This window comes from Grus americana, chromosome 8 (assembly GCF_028858705.1).
Source record: "Grus americana isolate bGruAme1 chromosome 8, bGruAme1.mat, whole genome shotgun sequence".
In the NCBI taxonomy this organism is placed as follows: domain Eukaryota; kingdom Metazoa; phylum Chordata; class Aves; order Gruiformes; family Gruidae; genus Grus; species Grus americana.
Genome location: NC_072859.1, coordinates 3,515,822 through 3,539,331, shown reverse-complemented (window position 1 = coordinate 3,539,331; position 23,510 = coordinate 3,515,822). Strand labels below are relative to the sequence as shown.

Here is a 23,510-nt window from a genome sequence, read left to right as displayed (position 1 = left end):
ACCTGAAAACTCTGAGAGCACAGCAGCACTACCAGAAATTGGGGGGAAACAAGTGCTATAGGTGAGATAACACTCCTGTGCCCAGAGTGTGAAGGGATTTGAATCTGTGCGCCCTTAAGCTGATGAGTCCTTATTTTCTCTGGATTTGCTTCTCAAGATTGCGTTACTTCTCTTGTGATAACTGTGAATTTATAATACATGATTTCCCTGATCATTGCATGGAGCAATCACGTGCACAGAAATATGCCTGCACACCAGTCATAGTGAAGTCTTTTTCCATCGGGAACAAAGAAAATGCTGTGAGGAGTTGCAGGTGATTGTGGCTGTTGTGAGATTAGAGGAATAAAAGAACCCCACAGAAAGAAGATCCTCGCAGATGAGTAGACCTTACGTCAGGTTCTTCAGAAGAGAGAGGTGAATTTGGGATAGTAGAATGGAATGTCTCTTTACTTTTAAATTTCTCATTAATCCTGGCTGGACAAACAGAAACCTACAGAGTAAGTGAGAAACCTAGAAGCTCATTCTTGCTAGTTCTTACGTTGTTTTAGCTGTTTAGCTCTACTTTTGGCTTCGTATTTTCCCAAAACACCACGTTAAAACCGTTCCCCATCTCTGTGGATGAAAGCATTTGCTGATAGAGAAGCGCGTTCGCCTTTGAACTGGGTGTGTTTCAGCATATTTTATAAGTTTGTGCGTTTTTGCACACAAATTTCTTGGTTTGATAATCTGCAAGACCCCTTTGATAGGTGCAAATGCATTCACAGGCGCTTCGCTTTACATTTCGGCAGTTCTTGTAAACGAAGACTCTATGGGAGTCAGTGGATATACTGAGCATGTTTGGCAGCAGAGGAGTTAATGTGTCTGCCAGATGTGTCTGGTACTTTCAGCAGTCATAAATTTAGTTGTTGCCAATTGCACTGTGTTTTTATTACTTCTACAGAGATTTACGAACTCTTTATATTGGCTGATTTACACGAGAGCTTGTTTGCTAGAAAAATCTGAGTACTGCTGCCTAGCGAGCAAGGGAAATGACTATGGGCCAAAAGTTTCAAAAATAGGAGCATAAAGCTAGACTGTTAAGCTCATATTTAGTCTCGAAGTAAGTGACTTCATCTTCAGAAGGTTTGAGTACTGAGCAGTTCCCACTCCAGTCGTAGAGGCTCTTGGATGTGTGTTTGGTATTTTAAATAGCAGGTCGCTGTTTGTGCTGGGAGGATGCACCTCCCAAGGTACCTAGGGGTGGCTCTTTCTTCACCCTTCGGAGGCAGGGAAGAGGCAGAGCTGTGCCCACATGCATCGCAGGAGGCACAGGGGCCCAGCTGTCCTACCCTGGCACATGCTGGAGCCTGGAAGGTCAGATGTTTGCAGGTACCTCTCGTAGGGCAGCAACGCTTTCAGCGCCCCTTGCTGTGGCACATCTTTCTGAAGTATACGGTGGGTCACCAGGACAAGAAGGACATGGAGCTGTTGGAGAGAGTCCAGAGGAGGCCATGAAGATGATCCAAGGGCTGGAGCACCTCTGCTATGGAGGCAGGCTGAGAGAGTTGGGGTTGTTCAGCCTGGAGAAGAGAAGGCTCTGGGGAGACCTTAGAGCACCTTCCAGTCCCTGAAGGGGCTACAGGAAAGCTGGAGAGGGGCTGGTGACAAGGGCAGGGAGTGACAGGACAAGGGGAATGGCCTTAAGCTGCAGGAGGGGAGATGGAGATGGGATGTGAGGCAGAACTTCTTCCCTGTGAGGGTGGTGAGGCCCTGGCACAGGTTGCCCAGAGAAGCTGTGGCTGTCCCTGGCTCCCTGGCAGTGTTCAAGGCCAGGTTGGATGGGGCTTTGGGCAACCTGGGCTGGTGGAGGGTGTCCCTGCCCATGGCAGGGGGTGGGACCAGATGGGCTGTGAGGTCCCTTCCAACCCAAACCACTTGATGATTCTGTGATTTATGTTGTGGTCTCTTCATGCTTTCAACTCTCGGTGTGCCCCAGAGAATTGTCCAGGCAACGTATAATTCTTCTGGGGAAAAACAAAGACAAAAAACACCAGGAAGGGCTGGAAGTCTGATTAAGCTAAAATCTTTTGTTCTTCCAGCATTCTAATGTTTAATCTACTTAAATCTAGACAGACTTGTATACCAAGGCTTTAATATTGTTGTTTTGTCTTTTGAAATAGTCCCTCCTAGTATTAAAGGAGGAAACATTACCGCAGAGGTATCGGCGCTTCTTAACAATCTTATAAATTTGGAATGCGAAACCAAGGGAATCCCTGTTCCCACCATTACATGGTACAAAGATGGACGAGCGATTATTTCCAGCCCCCAAGCTCTGTACGTGGACAGAGGACAATTCCTGCAGATACCTCGGGCCCAAGTGTCAGATTCTGCGAAGTACGCTTGCCGCGTCACCAATGCTGCTGGAGCTGCTGAGAAGATATACGACGTTGATGTCTACGGTAAGCGAGAGGTTATTTGCCACACGTTACTGGAAGCGCGTTTTGAAAGCGTTTCTGCCTTTGCCGGCCTGTCGAGGGCGAGCAGCAGTCAGTGGCTGTGTTTAAAGCCTGGCCTGCGTAGCAGGGCCCTGAAGGGAGCTTTACACCCTGTGCTTTAGGTGACTCTCAAAAAGCTCTTCACGAGCCTCGATCCCACGCTTTAGCGAAGTATCTAAACTATTTCTTCTGCACGTATCCTTTCTGTTTCTCACATGCTGAACAACACTTACCTGAAATAGCCACCTGGGTGGGATCTTTAATGTCCTCTTTTAAGACCCTCAGGTTTAGTTCTTCCATCTCAAAGCCCTGCAGATCCTCTGTTCTATACAACTGGTCAATACTGAACTACATCATTTGACTTCTCCGTTTCCGCTTCCCGGCAGCAAATCCTCACATGAAATTGTGCGTGACATGATGGCGCGTAGAGCCAAAGTGGGCGGGGGGGAACTAACCCATTTGCTCTTAATACATTTTCTGGCTACAGAATTAATCACTTGCAATATTTGGGGTTTTGTTTTTTTTTTTTTTTTTTTCTTTCTACAGTTCCTCCGGTGATCGAGGGCGATGCTGACACAGCCCGGAACAGGCAGGTGGTTGCTGGCCATTCCCTGACGTTAGAGTGTAATGCTGCTGGCAACCCTCCGCCTCTCCTTACCTGGTTAAAAGATGGTGTGCCCGTGAAAGCGAGCGACAACCTCCGCGTTCTGTCTGGTGGGAAGAAGCTGGAGATTCTGAATGCTGTTGAGTCTGACCGGGGCCAGTATTTGTGTGTGGCCACAAGCATAGCTGGAGAACAGGAAATCAAATATGAAGTTGAAATCTTAGGTGTGTGAGCAGCAGACCTACTGATTTATCAGATTTCCATAAACCTACTAAAGTATGTTTTTATTTTTGTTGGTATCGTTATAGGAAATATCAGTTAGCCAAGCTATGTGTCTAGTTAAACCTGGGCACTGCACACTTTTTCTGTCCAGGGTTACAGGACAGCTTGAAGACACTTTCAGGTTAGTTCTGGAAGTGTTTTTGTGCACATGGTAGGTAAATACTATTTTCAGTAACCTTTAAAATTCTTCTAACTTGCCTTCATAGAAGAAAATCATAGATATGAAAGGTATCAATTAAAAATATGACTGAGTAGTTGCCTCTGGGGGGAGAACATCCTTCTCTGAATTTGAATTGTGTCGTGCACATTTTGAACCTTTTCTTGAAAAATATTTTTTCTTCTTTTTCCATTGAAACCTTTACCGTGGTCTGCATCTCAGCAGTCCTTCCTGAATGTCTCTAGGTAAATGACTTGTACAAATGTTAATCACATTCTCCTGACGTGGAAGGGTCTGTTTAAGAACTTCAAAGGCTTGATTGTTAGGCTTTGAACTGCCCCCTTGGGGGACATTGCATACGATTGCGTGCAGATGTAGTGCATTCATTCTGCCACTCCAGGTACATCTCGCTGGCCTTGCTCCTTGCAGCGAGGAGCTGGGAGGATCTGTATGGCCATGCTTCCTCCCCAGCCCAGCCACTCCTCCGAGCAGATGAGACAGGGTGAAGAGGACCTGGAAGAGGGTCCTCTGCACCATTGTTTTTTCCTTCTGCTGACAGAGGGTGCTAAAAGTCGTGGCCCACCACACACACCCCATTGACAAGGTTGTTCAGACAGAATCTGGGAAAAACCAAACTAACAGAAACAACAAAAAAGAATGAGAAGTGTAATTTGAAGCCACAAAATATCATTGGGTAGAGGTTTCTTTTCAAAAAGGAAGAGTGATGAATGGCAAATCTGTGCTTGTCCCAAAGTGAGATAAATATCAAGATTATTAATTTTTTTTAATGTTACTATTTCAGATAGACTTTTGTGACATTTCTAATGCTTTAATGTTTCTGTTGATGAATTTTTCTCTCTTACAGTCCCGCCATTTGTGGAAGGGGGGGATGAGCCCTCGGACTACATTGTGATTCTCCATAGCCCTTTGGAGTTGCATTGTTCAGCAGCAGGGACGCCCTCACCAACTATCACGTAAGGGATTGGTATGACAGTAGGAAAAAAAATATGTGCGGGTTGATTAGGTGAGCTTGAGGTAATCTTTATGAACTGGCCCTGTTATTTAGTGATAGCTGATGTGTGGAGGACAGACTCCTGGCTCCACTGAAGACAGTGTCAGACACACATGGCAGGATCAGGGTTTTGTTTTAAAGTAGTTTGGTATGTTGTGCCAATACGCATGTCCTGGAGAGTAGGATAGGTAACAAGAGCTGACAAAACTCTCCTTCCCTCGTTAATGCAACTGTACACTTCTCATCTGCCACCAGTGACTGCTTTTGCTTTGGGGGTTTCTGTCTGCTGGTGGCATCTGCTTTCACTACTGCTGCCCAGCTGTCACCTTTCTGACTTCTCTACTGCCCATTCCCTTCTCCTCCCTTCTGATAAACCATTTCAGTGGCACTCAGGAAAGCTGAATCGTACCCGACATCTCCAAACCTTCCTAGAAATGCAAATAGTGTTACGGAGACATTCCGTTCAGTAGAACTGTGCATATTTTAGGAGTGCTGTTGATCTTACTTTCATAGACATCTGAGGTTGTACTTTCTTTGTGGTAGGTGGTTGAAGGACGGCCAACCAGTTGAAGAGGGAGCTGGACATAAGATCTTATTAAATGGACAAAAACTTCTCATCTCTCGAGCTCAAGTGTCAGACACTGGCCACTATAAATGTGTGGCTGCAAATAAGGCAGGAGAACATGCAAAGGAATTTGATGTTGCTGTGCATGGTAGGTTACTCAAGGGTGGGGAGAAAGCAGCAGACTGCCTTTATTTTGAATTGCTGGTGAGCAGGTGCTCAAATTTTCTCTAAATGTTTGTTTGTATTAGTGGGTTGGAAAATCGGTGATGAGAGTAGATGAAATAGAAGTAGAGCTGCTCTTACCTGTGGGATATTGCTTGTATATAGTTAAATGTATATGTTCAAATGACACTTCATTTTTGTTTCTGGTGGTTCTTGCAGTTCCTCCAACCATCAAATCGACGGGGACTTCTGAGAGAGCTGTTGTGATTTACAAGCCCGTGACACTGCAGTGCATAGCCAACGGCATTCCCAGCCCTTCCATAACGTGGTTAAAAGATGGTCAGCCAGTAAACACAGCCAGAGGAAATATAAGAGTAAGCACTACGCTTTTATGGGATCCAAACCATGAAGGATAGTTACAATAAGTTATACATGTCAGTGCTGCTTCTCTTTTTGCTTCCCTCATGCTGTGGTATAAGGATGCTAAAGATCCATCCTGGAGAGCGATGGGCTTTTCCCTGCCTGGGACGGTATCTCAGCTTGAATAGCAGTAGTTAGTAGCCTGATTCCCGTTAGACCCTTCCATACCAGAAGAGTCCATGACTGTAAATTCAGCATCCGTCTCCTTTCAGTTGTTCTTTAACCTTTGAGGTACGGTTGTCCACCAGTTACGAGGTGGCTCTACCCACTTGTCACTGCGAGGCGGGGTTTAGTTGAGTTTTTCTACAAGCACTGCCGTTGCAGCACCTACCTACACGTTCCCTTCTCGCTGTGAGATTCTGACTGTCCCTGAACAGCCCTTCCCAGTGCTTGCATGCTCCAGGGGGTTGAGTGCTTGTAATGGCTTTGGTTTACTTTAGGCTGGAGCAGTTTTTGACATCTTGCCGGTGGCAGCTCGCTCTGCCTACAGCCTCCTCTTCACCTTGCTTGCCTGCCCCTCTGCCATCTAGGTCTCCTCACAGCTGTGCAGCTAATAATCCCGATGTCCCAGGAACACTGAAGTCTCTGAACTACTGAGACACCTCTTGCATGATTAGCCCCAGGTTAGAAGAAAGATGAGACTGGCTGTATTCGGCGTAAACGTCTGCTTTGCCATTACGCTTAGCGGCTCTGCCTGGGATCGTTGTGTAAAGTGGTTCCCTGCTCTCTGTTTTGGTACAGCTGGAGTCTTCAGGCCGTATTCTGCAAGTTGTCAAGGCCCTGCTCGAAGATGCTGGCCGATACACTTGTGTGGCAACAAATGCTGCAGGAGAAGCCCAACAGCACGTTCGGCTTCATGTGCATGGTAATGTTTCTGCCTCTAGTTAGAAGCAAAACGTGGCTGTTTTAAGAAGGCTTTTTTACATCTGTATTCCCTTCTCTTTTAAGCTCTCTGGCATTTTTGTTGTCTCTGCACATCCATCTTTCAGTTTTCTTTCGTTGTCCCGCTCCACTGCTAAGAGGTCAGGGCAAAAGCTGCCTGTCTTGACGTTTAGCATTTCTCGTGTGGTGCTGAGGACCACAGAAATCCAGTTAACTCCTCTGTTCAGAGGTATCCCAAGAAGCCGAACGCATTGCCACTGACCCACCGCTCCGAAGGGTACTCTGGGGTTCTGACTCAAGATACGATGTACCACTGTTGGCATGATTAATTTGATGCAAGTCTTCTGGGCATAACGGCATTCCTCGTGACCTCGCAATGGGGAAATTTTACTGGAATGACTTTTCTGAGAAAGAAACATTTTATTACAAGGGGATTTTTTCAGACTGTTCAAAAGGAATTTTATTTTTCAGCTAAAAACAGTATAAAAGGAATCAGGGAAACTCGAGAAGCTGTTGTTTGCATGTGAACTTAATAAATGCTCTCACCATGATTTGCTTCAGAAGTGGTCACGAAGTATTGTGCATTCCTGATGTGACCCAATCCTCAAAGGATACGGAAGGTGCGGGAATGGACTGTGGCAAAATGCTCATCATGAGTATGGCTATGTTGACTTTCATTGTCAAACCAAATTTCCAGTAAGTGGAACATGTTAAACTGAAATGAAGAGAGATTGCAGTGTCTCCGTGGATGAGACTTAGAAAGAGACACCGCACACGTAATACTTGCGTCATAGTTAGTGCCAGTCCCATGCTCACAAGTACCTCTGTATCTGGTGTTTCTGTCATTTTGCACATTTATAGACTTTAGTAAGGGAGGGAGTCTTGCTTTGTTAGAGCCGTGTACAGCATTCGGTTTAACGCTACCAGTTCAAGTGGGATGAGCTTGCCACATCAGAAGAGCTACTGTTCTGTGTTGTGCACCTATTTCCTACAAGTCCATTTAAAGTGCCATTTTCCCCCCCCCAAAAAATAAAAAGTAATAAAAATAACGTTTTATTCCTATTGACACTAAGGAGGTTATATAATTAGAGGGTATTCTCCTTTCAAAGACGAACTTTCCTGAGAAATTCCTCGGTCCCCCAGCAGTTAGTTGAAGCTTGCGCAATTCATTGCCCAAAATTTCTCAGAGGGCAGATGACTTTGTGATTGGATGTTCTGCTAGCTGGGTGGCGGGATTAATGAAAACCTCCTGCCTTTGTCTTTTCCCAGAACCACCCAGTCTGGAAGATGCAGGGAAAATGTTAAATGAAACAGTGGTGGTGAATAATCCGATCCATCTTGAATGCAGAGCATCGGGGAACCCTCTCCCAGGTATGCTCGTGCACCTTCGAGAACACGAAGCAGAGCTGATAAGAGGCTGTCACTCGTACGCGTCGTTTGAAGATAACGGATATTCTGAATGCGAAGTTAACCCGGTGGTTTTTAAACTAGCTAGAAACTATTAAACGCTGTGTATAATGGGAAATGTCAATATATCAACTGACGTTGATATATTGATGTATAATATATGTTATATATTGATATATAACGCGCTCTTTTTTCCTTATCAAATTGTGAATTATTTTGGGACAAACAATTAAAATGATGGCATTCATGTAATTTATACAGTAAAACCAGTTTGTTCACCTCTTCTGTGTATGATGTGATGCAACATACTGATGTCAAGATTTGACATTGGCTAAGAAAAGTGCTAGCACAGCATCACGCTGAAAAAAAAGTCTTGTTCGTCAGTGAGGCCAGATTTCTTCTGGAACGCGTGTCTGTCTCAGAAAACAGATTCAGTAAGTGGTGGTTTCGTCTAACTGAACAGTGAGGCGATGCCAGTAAAACCTTGGTTAGACGTTCTGCTGATGGAGGGTGCCATCTTTTGGCTGAGATGCAAAGAAGAGCCCTTCAATTTTTATTGATTATCAAGTTTCTATAAAGTTTTCTTTTGGGGTAATACCAGGTTTCTGGGCTTTATCATCAGGTTTTCAGCCTGGCATTTGAACTTTGCTTTGGTTACTTGTGTTTTGATTCTATAAACTTGCCCAAGTGGCTCAGTTTGATGTAGCGATACTTCAGGGTAAAAGGTGAAAAAATGAGATATTACTGGATATTTTTAAACAGCTGCTGTTGGCCTTGGTATGAGATGAGTAAATCCTCTATAAGCATGTTTTGTGTGATAACTTTTTAATTCGAGAACATTTTTTTCATAAATACATGGGGCGCGTGGATGACAGTGTTGAGTTTGTTATTGAGTTCTCTAGGCATGATCAGTACTTTGCACAAATGTTACCGATTTCCTCGTTTTCTAGTTGCTTTTTATTGTTAGTAATTACGATTCATATTGATACTGGTTTGTAAGTGTTGGTGTTATGTATCTGAAAACTTTTTGGTCCCTTTGTTTGTAATAGGGGTATTTTTGGCAACGTTTCCACCTTTCCTTTCCTTATGCAGCTATCGCGTGGTACAAAGACAACCGTCCGCTTGTCGGTGCTGCAAGCGCCACTTTTCTGAACAGAGGGCGGGCTCTGCAGATTGAGGGTGCTCAGATCTCCGACACCGGCATCTATAAGTGTGTGGCTGTCAACACAGCGGGCGCAGCCGAGTTGTTTTACAGTCTTCAGGTTCATGGTAAGTTTTACAGAACTTAGAAAAACCACTTGCACGCACCACCTTTGCTCTCCTCAAGTTTCAAGTCTGCTTAACAGACTTACCATCGTACTGGAAGCGATACGGCAGAGGTCAGAGGGAAGAGAATTCACTCCTGTTTTTCAGCGACATTAGAATACATGTTTTGAATTAGGAAAATGTGGCAGGGGAAGTCAATTCTAGGAAGAATTGAGCAGAGGCACCAGATTTGTGAAAAAGGTATTTATGTTATCACTTCGGCAATTTGGAACGCCTCGCAGTTGCTGGGTTTTGCTATAGATGACTTTAAAGCTCACAGTAGATAAAGAAAGGGCGCAGATCAAACGCTCTTCCATAATCCAAAAGTTTTAAAGAAAAATGTACTGTGTCTAATAAGATGAAGTGGAAGTGTGGGTGTTTGCAGACATGAGACACCTGATCAAAAGCCAAATTGGAGCTTTTCCACTGATTTCAGTGGCTTTTGGATGGGGCCGTAATCCAAATGCTTATCTTTGATACATGCGTATGCATGTCGCTGGTTTTCTGTGGGAGTCTTCCATGCAAAACTGTGGCCCAAATTTGGCACAGTTTTCCCAGCTGAGATGCACACAGAGTATGTAGTTCCTATTAATGTTAATTAAGAAATAATGAGTTGGGCAGTACATTTCCATGGAATTAATGACCATCATGGGAAAAACTGATGGCTGAAGACATGGTTGAAGGCAATTAACCCCACCCAGTGATTAATTCCCAGGAAATATTTAGAGCCAAGGTCATTATTCTGATTAAACCAGAAAATGAAAAATAACTCCTGAGTTTGAGAAAACTTGAGCTTTTTCCTCTCTTAATAGTGGAAGCAAGAAGGCCTGCTTAGTGGAGAACAGACTCTGAAGTGTCAAGTACAGAACGTTACGCTGCATTTGCTGAAAGCCTGCTCTAGATTTCTGGGGGGCAGTTGGCATGGTGAATGAGCACCGATGTTGATCGGTCACTGGTTGTATTCGACAGCTTCTGGTGTTAAGAGTGTTAAGAGTGGATGCAGCAGCTATGGTAGAAATTCTCAGATTGTTTTTGCATTAAAAACAATGCTTAATACCGCAGGCTTAACATTCAATGAAACTAGGCAGACCTACTGAAGGAAGTGGTTGGATTCCAGTTTAGGATATTCGTATGATTTTATTGGATTAAGATTTTTCCACTTCTTTCTCACCAAACTCAGTTTTTTCCTGCCATTTCTGCTATTACTGGAATTTATCTAAGAGCAGGTAGACTGAGTTACTGGCTGTTAGAGGTTGCTGAATTTATTAATGAACCTTACTTTCAGTACGGAATTTTGTACATTTTATTTTTTTTTTCTTCCATAGGATATGTATGAGTAGATCGCACCATTCTCTTCTCTTTCTAGGAGTGACTTCAGGCATTAAGTTTTGTGTTAGTAATAAAGCTTTGCAGGCAGTATCACGATATTAGTGGTAGGAGCATATAATACAGTTTTGATTCTCCTGATAAATGAAACATCTCCCTTTTTTTAATACTTCTTGTCTCCCTTTTTAACGTAGCTCTACAAAATTTGCTAGACTGTATACCTATAGTAAGTGTTTTGAGATGTTCCATTAAGATGTTTTTGATCATCAGACAGGCAGATGTTATACAGCCTAATCTGGTAAATGTTCACAAATACTCTAAAGGCCAATTTATTACTCTGCGTCTTTATTTGCTTTATGCAGTTTATATGATAAACTTCTTCCTTTAATCCCCACCACTCTTAAGGCCTTTCACAAGGTCTGAATGGAATAGTATAAAAGTTTGAGGGAACGTTTTCAGGGTTTATGTTATGGTTCCTGGGTTTCGCAGCTGCCCTCTGGGCGGTGGGCCCAGCCCTGCTTACCTCTGCTCACAGCCGTTTCACTCAAGTCAGCTGTGTAAGTGGAGAGCAGGATTTGGCACACAGCAAACAAACGACAAGAGCTCAGTAGTGGTAACACGAGGAATCTTCCCAACAATGCAGTGCCTTGCAGAAAGAGAAATAATGGCCAAAATTAAGCGGCTCGTTTAAGTTCATTGTGATTAATACTCTTATGTAGCTGTTTCAGCTTTGCTTTCTTTTTTTTTTTTTTTTTCAGTCCCACCATCAATCTCTGGCAGCAGTGAGATGGTGACAGTCGTGGTTAATAATCTCGTGCGACTGGAATGTGAAGCAAGAGGCATCCCTGCGCCTATTCTGACCTGGCTAAAAGATGGGAGCCCTGTTTCCAGCTTTAGCGATGGACTCCAGGTACTGGGATCAAATCCTGCTACCTGTGCCATTTCCAGTTGTGGTAGGAGGCTTTTAAACCAGAATGGAACAGGAGAAGTTAGAGATTTTGGAATGAGAGTATAGGGCCTTTTGCTCTAGGTTATTAAGTGTGAGTTTAGCTCCAGTAATTGCTCTGGGAAGTAGAAATACGGATATTTTGGAATAAGGTGATGCTTTCAACTGATTTCATACTGAGTAAGAGTTTGCATCAGCAAATTTTTCACTTACTGGGAAGAAGGGGAAACTGGACCATGTTCCTATGCTGAAGAGATCTGTAGAGCTCAAGATTGTGTAGTATCTCATTACATAAAATAGTCATGCAGTAAAACCAAAAAGACCCCAGATGGAAGGAGGTGTTTCTGAGTTAAAAGGAGCAGGCATGGCTGCTGCGTGACAGCTAATTTTGTGATCTGAAGGGAAAGAGGGGAAATTTGTATACAGGGTGGACAACTCGGGGCACACACAGCTGGTAAGAGGGAGGAACGTCCAGGTCCTCCACAGACTCACGAGTGCCAGGAGTTCCCCGTGGACATGCGTGAAATTAGACTTTTGCTTTTGCAGGTCTCAGTCAACAGGGAACAACAGAGTGCAGGGAAGATCGTAGGGAACGGAGAGATGGTGGGAAGCAGGGGCAAAACAAGTATTTCGTTTTGAAATGAAGCCTAATAGTTCTCTCTGCTTGTGTTTTACATCGAGGTGGGTATTCTGAACATGTCGCACTTGTATTGCAGGTTCTGTCTGGGGGCCGAGTCTTGGCGTTGACTAGTGCTCAGATCAGTGACACCGGAAAATACACTTGTGTTGCAGTGAACGCCGCGGGTGAGAGCCAGAGAGATATCGATCTCAGAGTTTATGGTGAGATTTTCTGACAAATCCCTCTTAGTTTTTTGGTCGTGAAAACTGTTCATGGAGCTTTAAATAACCACACGGTGGCCCAGACCTTTAACAACATTGAAGAATTGTTCCAACCCATAATGAAAGGCAAAGTGATGGGGGGGGGGGGGGGTGTATAAGTAAAAATATATATATATACACACACACGTGCATGTGTATTAAAGTATGTATGTATTTTCTCCTATGTATCCTTGAAGAAATGTAGCTGCAACGTGGTTTTCATGTAGATCCCACAGGCAAAAGATGATACTGGGGCCAGAGTTCAGTTGACTTTATCAAATCAGAACAAATCCGTGCGAGTTTGCCGAACAGCTCTCCAGTTTCTGTTCCATTTTCAAGGCCTTACTATGCCTGCCTAAATGGTGGTGACTTTTTTAGTGCTAACGACGGCACTGCACTGAGCCCAACCAGTCAGCTTTGTCTCTATCAAGAAGCAGGCAACGTGTCTTTAGCTTTTGTACTTTGTCAGTTCTCCAAATTACGTCAGTAAGTTAATTCTGAAGTCTTTTTAACTGAACTCATGTGAATTCATCCTTCCTTCTGATTTCTTGTAACTTGTATCAGCTTCATCCTAATTTCTTGTGACTTTGGTATAAGATGCCTTTTCATATCGTGTTCTTAGTGATGTACAGATACCAGAGAGCCAGGAGGAATGCCAGGGACTTACTCGTACAGCTACTTGGCTGTAGCGAGCTTTAAGTTTCCCTGGACAGCTCAGCGGTTCTGTCCAACAGTGGAATGAGGATGAACAATGATCTGCCATTTGGTTTAGAAATCTCACGGTACCAGATGTGGAGAGAGGGGTTTGGAAGTGAAGAACCTTTGTGGTTTTGCTTCTGCTTGCAGTAGGTCAGTGGAGAGAGAACTGGTTTGAGTCTGCCAATCTCCAGCTTTATGGCAACCGCCAGCGGAAGTCTGGAAAATCTTGCAAGAGAAGTTAGAAGTTTGGATGTTTTCTAAGGTGAAGAGGGACGGCTGGCCAGGTTATTTGTTTTTGAGTTTGGCTTTCAGAATTGACTTCCTTCTGAATGCGCTGTGGTTAGGATACTCGTGACTCGAGTCATGGCTACTTTTGCATCTGCACGGGGCAGATCAGCAGTCAGGGCTCTGGCACGGCGAGCAAGCTCAAGGGTAACGTGGGGTGGAACGTTTTATGGCTAGAGCAAGGAACGTCGAGGTCCCTTTTGGAGTTTGAGGGCAGATGTGGATGTATAACCACAGAAGTGCCATGGATATATTTATTGTTTCTCTTTTATTTTCTGGAACATCCATCCATTTTAGCTAGATTAAATTAAGAGTGAGTTAGAAGTTGCGTACATTTAAAATTACCGTTGTATGAGAAGCTGGCCAGGGTTGAGCTCAGCTGCAGTGCCGTCCTGAGTGAGGCTGTCACCAAAAAGTAATACTACTCTTAGGACTTGCCTCATAGGGGTAATCTGAGCAAGAAGTCAGAGGAGGAAAATAATTTGGAGTGCAGTTGGAGCTGAGATGCTTAGAAATGTGTGGTGCCCTGGGCCAGTCTAGGAGTTGGAACAATCTGGGTAACATATAGTTACCATGAGCATAATTAGATTAATTTTAAACCCTGTTCCTTCAGAAACGAATGCGTTAGTGTCTGTCTCGTTCTGTGTTTCATAAACTCAGTTTCCTTTTGAATACATTTCAATTCATTTAAGCTGAGAGGAAAAGTAATTGGTGGAAAAGTATTTGGAAATAAATTTGCCTTCTGCAGTAATGGATCAGCTTCCAATTTTCAGTTCCACAACACTCGTAAAGAATCTGGGCCTTTGTGAATTCTACAAAGAAAGTAAGATAAACAGATTTTTTTTCAGTTACTGTATTTCTTATCCACAGAGACCAGACTTTTCCCTAAATTATTTCCAAACTGTGAAATCAGCTGCTCTGCTTAGTACTTCCTGTGCAAGAACAACAACGCTTTATTGTTAATGTTATTTTTCAGGACATCTTGAGAACCGTATTGCTGGTTTACCGAGTACCACTTTGGGGCATTTTATAATCTCACGTGTACTAATTAATTCAGTATCTTTTTGTTGAAGCCCAGAGTATTTCTCACAGACAGTCCCACTGCTTCCCTTCGTCTTACCCCGATGTTCTGTGCGATCAGACATGCAGTTTCTGGAGTAAGGGATTGCAAAATGAAAAAGCGAAGGAAATGCAACAACAAAGGTTCTTATATTTGGCCCTGGTCAACTTTTTTGGGGCAAACTGAACAGTCTTAGTACACAACAAGCATAAAAATCCCACTGGATACATGTAACCAGGCAAAGTAAATCTTGCTGGGAGAGTTCTGATTTTGTAAATCTTTTAATTGCAGGTATTATGTTGCATTAATGTCGAGAGTTTACAATGAATGTGCTTTGTGTTTTTAAACATAAAAAAGGAAAAGGGATCCCTATGGCTTGCTTGAAGGATTTAAGAACATATATGCTGCTGAGGGCATGAACAGGAATTCCCTTCTGGATGGTGCTTGAGTAAAAGCACTTCTGCTGGCTGCGGTTTGCTGCCGTTACCTGTAGGTGATGAGGAGGAGGGACCTGCCTGGCCGCAGTGTGCATCACAAGCTCTCCCAACTTCGGTCTCCGTTCCTTTGTTTTTCTGACTGTGGAAACACAAATAATTTTAAAAATGGGGGAAGAAATGTGTTTTCTTAAATCTTGACACTATTCAAGAACAGTTAATGGGTTTCAATTTAAGTGTCCAGAAGCATTTTTTTTTTCTTCCACACAGAAAGCTTTCATTCCAAAAGCTGATTTTTCTACCCTGTAATTTGGAAGTAATAGCCTAATAATGAGGTTATCACTGAAACTGTAGTACAAATCTAAATAGAGTGCTCAGTGCCAGCTATTGCAGCAATTAGCTAGCAGGTACCCCACAAACCAAATAGACAATAACGTAATTGTAGGTAATGACTTGATGATTAAGTCATTAACCCATTTGCTTGGCTGGAACCATGCAAGTTGTCATTCTGTCTTCTGGATTTGGCCATCTCTAGCCAAAATTCTTCTTAAAGTCAGAGTTGTCCGTAAAGGCAATTATCCATATTGGCACTGTCTGGAAAAGTTTAAGACATTTTCAGCTTCTGGGTCTGATTATTATCTTGGGAACCTTTTCACTCATCAGCTCTTTTTCTTCTTAACAGGAATGTACTTCCCCATTCTTTATATACTGGTGATTTTCCTTTCTAGCTGTATTTCAAGTATTTTTTTGCTAGTCTTGGCTTTTGTACATGGTTTCTCTGTAGCTGATATCTCACTAGCATATATCTTGCGTAGAGGATATTCTGTAAGTAACAAAAATTATGCCGGTGGTTTTTGTCACGTAAAGGAGACTGAAGTTGTGTGTCAGAAAGGTAGTAACTACCATTTTATTTTTGTTAAATGAACTGTTAGCTCCACAGCGTGCTTCCTTTGGGAAGTCTGCAATGCCCAAAGGTCCTTTGTTTTGGTTGTTTGCTGTAGTTCCCCCAAACATCATGGGAGAGGAACAAAATGTCTCTGTGCTCATCAGCCAAGCAGTGGAGCTGCTCTGCCAGAGCAATGCCGTTCCCCCACCCGTGCTGACGTGGCTCAAGGATGGACGACCCTTGCTGAAGAAGCCGGGTCTTCACGTCTCTGAGGATGGAAGTGTGCTGAAGGTAAAAAGGGCGGTCAGGCTCCGGTGGTGATTGCTTTCTGGGGAGTATGAAGGCACGCGATACCCGTTGGAGATGCGATAGCAATAGAGAGTAGTGGGTGAAGAGTGAGGGAGGTCAGAGACATCTAGATGTTTGCATACAGATTTTGCAGGAGTAATACTGTATTATTAATATTTAGAGAGACAGCTGTAAAAATAAAAATTGAAACCTGAACAACCTCTCCCTGCAAGGTTCGTGTATAATAATGTAAGAAGAAGAAATCCGGGTTTTCATTTTCTTCCTAGATTGAAGGAGCTCAAGTACAGGACACTGGCCGTTACACTTGTGAAGCGACAAATGTTGCTGGGAAAACTGAAAAGAACTATAATGTCAATATTTGGGGTAAGATTTATTCAGCTTATTCCAGGAATGGGAACGGAGCTCAGAGTGAAATTATGCTGTGAGACGCTAAAATCCTCTGTAGTTCATAAACACTTAATTGCTGAGGTTCATGCAGGGAGATGTTATTATATTTGTTGTAGTTTAACAGTCCCAAGAAAGTGCGCACATTTTTCAAATTGCTTTGGTTTGGTTCTAAATTAATACCAGCTACTTCGTAGGCCTTTGTCAGGCTGCGTTTGCACGTGTGGTGGTAGTTTAGAACTAGAACTACTGGGTTTGTATCTGTAGCTCCTATTTGTGCACTCTAATGCCATTTAAAGTAACCTATCGACTTTCCACTTGTTTAAATGCTGAAGCATGGAAGTTCAGGTAAAGACGTTGGTTGACCTAGCTTTGTTTGCTCTGCAAAGTTATTAGCACTGAATCATAAAAATAGCCTTAGTCAAATTTTTCTATGGCTAGATGATGAATGTGCCTCAGGACACTTACTTTAATAATTGATTTTGAATGTTTTTTCTGCACCATCATTTTCTCCTCATATGCAAATTAAAATGTGCCTTTTTTATTACAAATTAATTTCTTGCTTTGAAGTCACAAGACTAGAATTATCTAATGGGGTTTGTAATGATAAAACTATAATTTTTAGTACAGAATTCTGTCGTTATTTATTATAAAGAAACATTCCTAGTGTTTAAATTAGAGGTGGATATTGTGGTACCATGCAAGACCATGCGATTTTCCTATGCTAAAGCGTATACCCATTTACCGTGCCTGTCATCTTCACCTCCCATCTCTCCCTACCCCAGATTTGTAGGATCTGCAGCGTCACAAAGGACGTTTGCTGCTGGAGGGATGCGGATTTGTTCTTTTGTGCAGTGAGACCATTTCAGTAGGATTTGGAGAGGAGGGATAATTCTTTGCTGGTGAACAGCTTTGATGGAATAAGCTTAATGGAAACCAAAAGTTGCCTGTGAAAGTCATCTGTGGATAAGTGTTTAGAATTATCGTCTTTGTTTACACCCAGGGACCAAAAGTCCTGCTTGCCATATTTTTAAGTTTTAAATCCAGGAAATGTGTCCTCCTGAGGATTGGTGAGATCCTGAGGCCTAACTCTGGTTCCTGGAACCAGCCCACGTGCTGAGCGTAAGATGTGCCTCCTCAGAGAATGCCACAAACGTTTTGACTAGAAGCAGGACGAGGCAAAGGCTGAAGGCAGGCCGTGCGATAAAGCCCTTTGCAGGCAGTCGGTTTGAGGCCCATACCTCTAGTAGCTGCTAAACAAAGAGTTTGAGGGGTGAGAAGGAGAAGCTGCCTACTATCACGTGCGTTAAAAATGTGCTGGATGAGTCGTTCACTAGTGAGATTTTATTCTCCAGGTTCAGCTTGTGTTCTCCTCTGCTTTTTTTGGGTCTCTCTTCAAGTGCTCCCTACACTGTTTTCAGCTGATGAAAATGGTTCCCCCATTTCAAGAAGGCAATTATCCCTTCCCTGGTGACCGAACCGAAGTTCTTGAAGACCAAGAATCAGAGTGCAAGCAGCGCTCCCTTTTGTCTGCAACTGGTTTAGAGTCACAGAGCTGTAGAGCAAAGCCAACACTCCGCTACAGCAGGGCAATCGAAGGGGTGGGGTCCTTCGCGCTGGATGTGGCGGCCGGTGTCTTGCTGCAGGAGGGAAGTCTGGGGCTGAATTTTAAAAGTCCCCATCCGACTAATGATGATATCTGTAGGTTTCCGAGCTAAGGCCCTGAACGCGGCAGGCTCTTCGAGCTGGAGCCAGTTTAGATAATTCCCAGAAACGGCTTTGTTGTGTGCGGTCCCCTCCGGAGTCAGCCAGGAGCAGAGCCCCTGCACGCACCGGACCTCAGAGGCTGGCAGGGTGATGCAGTCAGTGTGTCATTCCCTACCCAGGATCTGGTCTGCGTTGTCAGCAAGCGAATACAACCTTGTAATTGCTTCAGAGCCTAATGGGACAAATTTATATGAGGGTCATTTTGGGTCTTAACATTGGCTGATAACGTTTTGGTTCAAACACTGTAATTATTTGGCCTTTCTTTTCAGTGTCGCCAAGTATTTATGGCTCAGATGACACCTCTCAGCTGACAGTAATTGAAGGGAGCTTGATAAGCCTGATTTGTGAGTCTAGTGGAATCCCACCACCCAGTCTGACCTGGAAAAAGAATGGTGAGTAACCGTCCATTGTCTGTTTTGTAAAGCAAACGTGATAATTCGGGCCTGCCAGTTTTTCTTTTTTTCTGTGAACATTCTAGATAGTGTGTTCTGAGGAGTTCAAACGCACAGATATCTAAAGAATCCTGATACTGAGTAAAATGAGCCACAGGCGTAGATTATGCCCTTCCCTTTAACTCACCTCTGCTTGGATTAGGAGTCACTATTCCCAAAGACATGCAAGAGAAGCACCGTGCAGAGATTCCGGAGCTGCCATAGGAATGGACAGTTTATACATGTTAGTGAAGCACTTAACCCCTCTCAATCTGCTTATTTGCCATGGTGCAGCAAGACAGCATCAAGACTGGAGAAGAGAAGGCTCCAGGGAGACCTTAGAGCCCCTTCCAGTCCCTGAAGGGGCTCCAGGAAAGCTGGAGAGGGACTGGTGCCAAGGGCAGGGAGTGACAGGACAAGGGGAATGGCCTGAAGCTGCAGGAGGGGAGATTGAGATGAGATGTGAGGCAGAAATTCTTCCCTGTGAGGGTGCTGAGGCCCTGGCCCAGGTTGCCCAGAGAAGCTGTGGCTGCCCCTGGCTCCCTGGCAGTGTTCAAGGCCAGGTTGGATGGGGCTTTGGGCAACCTGGGCTGGTGGAGGGTGTCCCTGCCCATGGCAGGGGGTGGGACTGGATGGGCTGTGAGGTCCCTTCCAACCCGAACCATTCGATGATTCTGTGATTCCATGCGTTGTTTGTGGATCCCAGCCATGAGCCCAGGCTGTGAGCTCCTGTGAAGTCTGCGGTGCTGAGTTGGGGGTCTCTGCATAACATCGACGTATCCTCTGGGTTATTTTCAAATTTGCAGCCACGGCGTACCACCAAGTGATGAAAATGCATCTAGTTGTAGTAATTGCTTCTGAGATTTACTGAACCTTTCATCTCATCTTAATATTTAGGAGTAGTCTGCACACCTTTTTGCTTTAGGGGTTAAAGTGACATTGACAAACACCTTCTAATGAATCCGTAGACAAAAGCAGGCATTTTTAACATCTTTTAAGCATGGACATTGTTGGAGACAGAATATTAGATGAAGTAAGATGTTGAACTCTTCAGTACGGAAATTCTTGTGTAATTAATCATTGTGTTTTTGTAGAAGGCACAATATAGTGTGGTATGTGCCTACCTTAATTAATTTTGGCTTGTGGAAAGAGCAGATTTTAATTACAAAATACTTTTTTTACTCCATAAAATTTTCAGAGAACACGAAGCTTATCAAGTTCTTGTTAAATCCTGTCTCTTGGAAGCCAAAAAGGCATTGTTTGAGATGTTTTAATAATGTCCTGCTAGGCTAAAGTGTATATGCTTAAATGGCAGAAGGGAAACTTGAACCTGTTGGAAAGTCAAGAAAGGCAGTTAGTTAGTTTAGAATGTTACTTGAGAGCGAGATTTTTTTATCACATTTGATATTTGGTGCACTTGTCATAGAGAGGATTTTAAATACCCAAGTGGGAAATGAAAGAATTGGAAGAATTATCAGTGGCAGGTGTATTCTCTCTGTCGCAAAGGCTGCCTGGGGTTTGTAAAGATGAAGTTAGTTGCCTAATCTGAGGTCTCCAAGACTGAAAACTCTCCTCAGAGAATGCAGTATGATTTTGCCATCACATTTCTGCTGAGGGTTTCCTGGGCAGAACTGTATGCCCATGTGCTGTGACACACCATACTCAGGTGGTCTGGCTGTGAAGACTAAATTACATGTTTCTGAGCGCTGGCTGCGCTGGGTGAGACAATTATATACTGGACAATGAGCCAGATTTTACTAAAAATGTTGAATTTGCTGCTCAGTGGAAGTGTCCAAGACTTTCTGAATGGATGTGAGTGTGGTGAGAGTTACTGTAGTTTAACTCGGGTTGCTCTGTGTCACAAAGTCAGCAATTAATAGGAGAAGTCCTCAGAATCTGCTTGCGTGAAGTTTCTGATGCCTGGGAAGACTCTGACAGAGTGGTTCTAAACTGGACAGTCGTGCACCTTGGTAATTTTTAAATGAGCCAGTGGACTTCACCCCACGTGAGCGAGCTCATTACCATTTTCTGTGATTTTATCTGAAAGAATGTCTCTTGCAGGCTCTCCGCTGGTGGCTGACCTTTCAGGAAGGGTGCGGATATTATCTGGAGGCAGACAGCTGCAGATTTCGATTGCCGAAAAGTCTGATGCTGCATCTTACGCTTGTATTGCTTCGAATGTAGCTGGGAGCGCAAAGAAAGAATACAGTTTGCAAGTATACAGTAAGCTACCTTGAAAAATTCTGCTCGTAGTTTACCGGTTCTGCAATAGAGTCACATTATGAAAGTGTTATAAGTATTAAGCTGCAAGATTTTCAGAGAGTAGAGGACAATTGAAGGGTACTCCGAGGAGAATGTTAAGTAATTAAAATTTTGGTAATTTGGACTCGGAGCTTGATGAAGATGTTGCACATCCCTGTTGAAAGTGCATTTGGCCGCAGATGATTACAGGGGCGTAAACTCCTTAGGTAGCGTCATGTTCCTTGTCACCCAACTGCAGTAGTGATGACAACTGGCTGAACGTAGATTTTCCAATTTTACTGCAAGTTCTGTATTTCAGTCTGGAATAAAAGGAGGTATTTTTAAACAATCCCATGAAAGAGGCAGTCTTATCAAATCTGTAGGAATTGACAAAATTTTGGGCAGTCTTTTAATTTTGTCTCCTGTTTGCATTTTAACAATTGCCTGGAAGTTCCTTTTTTTAAGAACACTTTTCCTTTAGGGGTGAGGGGAGAGGAGGTTATTTGTCGTGTCTCAGCTCTGCGGAAAATGCTGTGAATCGCAGAGTGCCCCTAACTGATTTGCCAGCGGTAACCCGCAGTAACCTGTCTTTATTAACACGCTGATCTGCCAAACTTGACTGTTCTGTTCAGCAAGAGGTGAAGATCCTGAAATGTAGCTTTCAGTTGATGTCTAAACTGTGGGTTTTTTTTCTTTCATAGTTCGACCAACTATATTAAACAGTGGTAACCACCCGTCAGAAGTCGTTGTTACCCAAGGAAATGAAATTTCCTTGGAGTGCGACGTACAGGGCATTCCAGAACCGGCAGTAGCGTGGATGAAGGATGGCCGGCCGCTGGTCAGTGGAAGGGACGTAGCGATACTTCGTGATGGTCGCTTTCTTCAACTGAAAAACGCCCAGGTGTCTGACACCGGCCGCTATGTCTGTGTTGCTGCCAATGTGGCAGGGTTGTCTGACAGAAAATATGATTTAAATGTTCATGGTGAGTATGTGTGAAATGGGGCAGGCATAACAGAAACACATTAGACCTTTCAATTCACCCAAGGACTTCCAAGGAATAGTTGTGTAGCTGAATGCACCACCTATACCTATGCAGGCTTTACACGTGATGCATTTCACTTGCAGTGTTAGAAAAATCCAGATCCAGTTTGTAACTCCTGAATATTGTAAAGTCGTGCCCCTGTCCCTGTTAATATCAATCCACCCCCAGCTGCTCCATTCCCAAGAGGAGAAAACCAAGACACGGTGTAATTATATACAGTACTGGGGTGAGTGTCATGGTGGGAAGTACTCTGCTGTGGGAGATAGAAATCAAGGTTTCACCAAGAACACCCAGCTGGTGCCTGCTACCCGATGACCGTTACCTGAGGGCAGCCAGTATCTAATTACCAGGTTATCTCAGTTTGCACAATCCAAAGAATTTAAAGGTGGTACCTCCAACTATAATTCATCTCCATGATTTGACTTGACGGCATTGATCGGAACATCACGTTGCCTTACAGCCACTGGAACGCTTTTGCATATGATTTATTATGCTTCCTCAAACACTGAATATTTATGGTTTTGCTGTGAAAGTAAGCACAGGAATTCTCGTTATTGAAAACGAGAAGCCAAAATTATTTATTGGTTTTATTTGTTTAATTTTGAATATTTGCTGTACAGTGTTATCAACCGTCTGGGTAGGAAAGAGAAACTTTAAACCTCCTCAAGCTACTCAGGGTGCTGGAGGACGTTGGTCAATTCTTGACCCTGGGCTTTATGTTCTGAAGTATGAACTGTAGAACTGCAGAACTGCTTCCAAAGTGGAAATATTCTGATGCCTAGCAGAGAAAAGCCAAAAAGAAATTTGTGGTAGTTATTTTAATAGGGGGTTGGTCTTTCCATTAGAAAAAGGATATAGTTCTGTCAGCGTTAGCGTTTTCCCTAGCGTTTCATTAGATACTGGAAATTATAATTAGTGTAGAATGGACAGAACATCTATAAACTGTTACTCGCTACGGATCTTAAGCCATAAAATAAAGGTAATAGAACTGATAGAATTTAATTGTAATATTTCCATGCTGTTACACAGTCGGAAATGTCATTAATATATAGTATGAAATGTCTCTGTTTTGTAGCTCTTCACTTGCCAAGCTTTTTGTAGCCTCAGTCAATTATTATTTGGATGACAGAATGTTTTAAGAGCAAAATTCATTTTTACTTGTTCTCAAGTATGGCTTTTCTCTGCTCTTTTCTGTAGTTCCCCCAAGTATTGCTGGTCACCTGCAGATGCCTGAAAACATCAGCATTGTGGAGAAGAACCCTGTCTCTCTGGTTTGTGAAGCTTCGGGAATTCCCTTGCCATCCATAACGTGGCTGAAGAACGGGTGGCCTGTCACACTGAACAGCTCAGTCCGAATCCTCTCAGGTACAAAAGCTGTAGTTATTTAAAAAAACAGAAGGAAGGGGCAGAAGGGCCCTCTGCATCTGTAGGGCAGGTAGTTCACATGGAAGAAGGTTTGGCTGAATAACCTGTAAAGACAAGGTGGGAAGAGCAACTGTTACTCAGTGCCAAGCTTTTCAGTGAATGGGTCCGATTGGCTGGAGTGCCTG

General features: G+C 43.5%; 1 protein-coding gene across 4 annotated transcripts in view; it reads left to right on the top strand.

Moving 5' to 3' along the window:
• The window catches only part of HMCN1 (hemicentin 1), a 204,855-nt gene that overhangs the window by 108,279 nt on the left and 73,066 nt on the right, over positions 1–23,510 (top strand). For 3 of the 4 annotated variants that reach the window (XM_054833523.1, XM_054833525.1, XM_054833522.1), the window contains 16 exons: positions 2,160–2,438; positions 3,021–3,302; positions 4,383–4,491; positions 5,073–5,242; positions 5,476–5,630; positions 6,418–6,541; positions 7,828–7,929; positions 9,058–9,234; positions 11,355–11,506; positions 12,259–12,382; positions 15,901–16,076; positions 16,361–16,457; positions 18,515–18,637; positions 20,738–20,899; positions 21,619–21,900; positions 23,158–23,325. In XM_054833523.1, coding sequence (XP_054689498.1) covers positions 2,160–2,438; positions 3,021–3,302; positions 4,383–4,491; positions 5,073–5,242; positions 5,476–5,630; positions 6,418–6,541; positions 7,828–7,929; positions 9,058–9,234; positions 11,355–11,506; positions 12,259–12,382; positions 15,901–16,076; positions 16,361–16,457; positions 18,515–18,637; positions 20,738–20,899; positions 21,619–21,900; positions 23,158–23,325 — 2,682 coding nt within the window. The remainder of the gene's footprint in view (positions 1–2,159; positions 2,439–3,020; positions 3,303–4,382; positions 4,492–5,072; positions 5,243–5,475; positions 5,631–6,417; positions 6,542–7,827; positions 7,930–9,057; positions 9,235–11,354; positions 11,507–12,258; positions 12,383–15,900; positions 16,077–16,360; positions 16,458–18,514; positions 18,638–20,737; positions 20,900–21,618; positions 21,901–23,157; positions 23,326–23,510) is intronic. The other variant, XM_054833524.1, reaches the window with a different exon arrangement.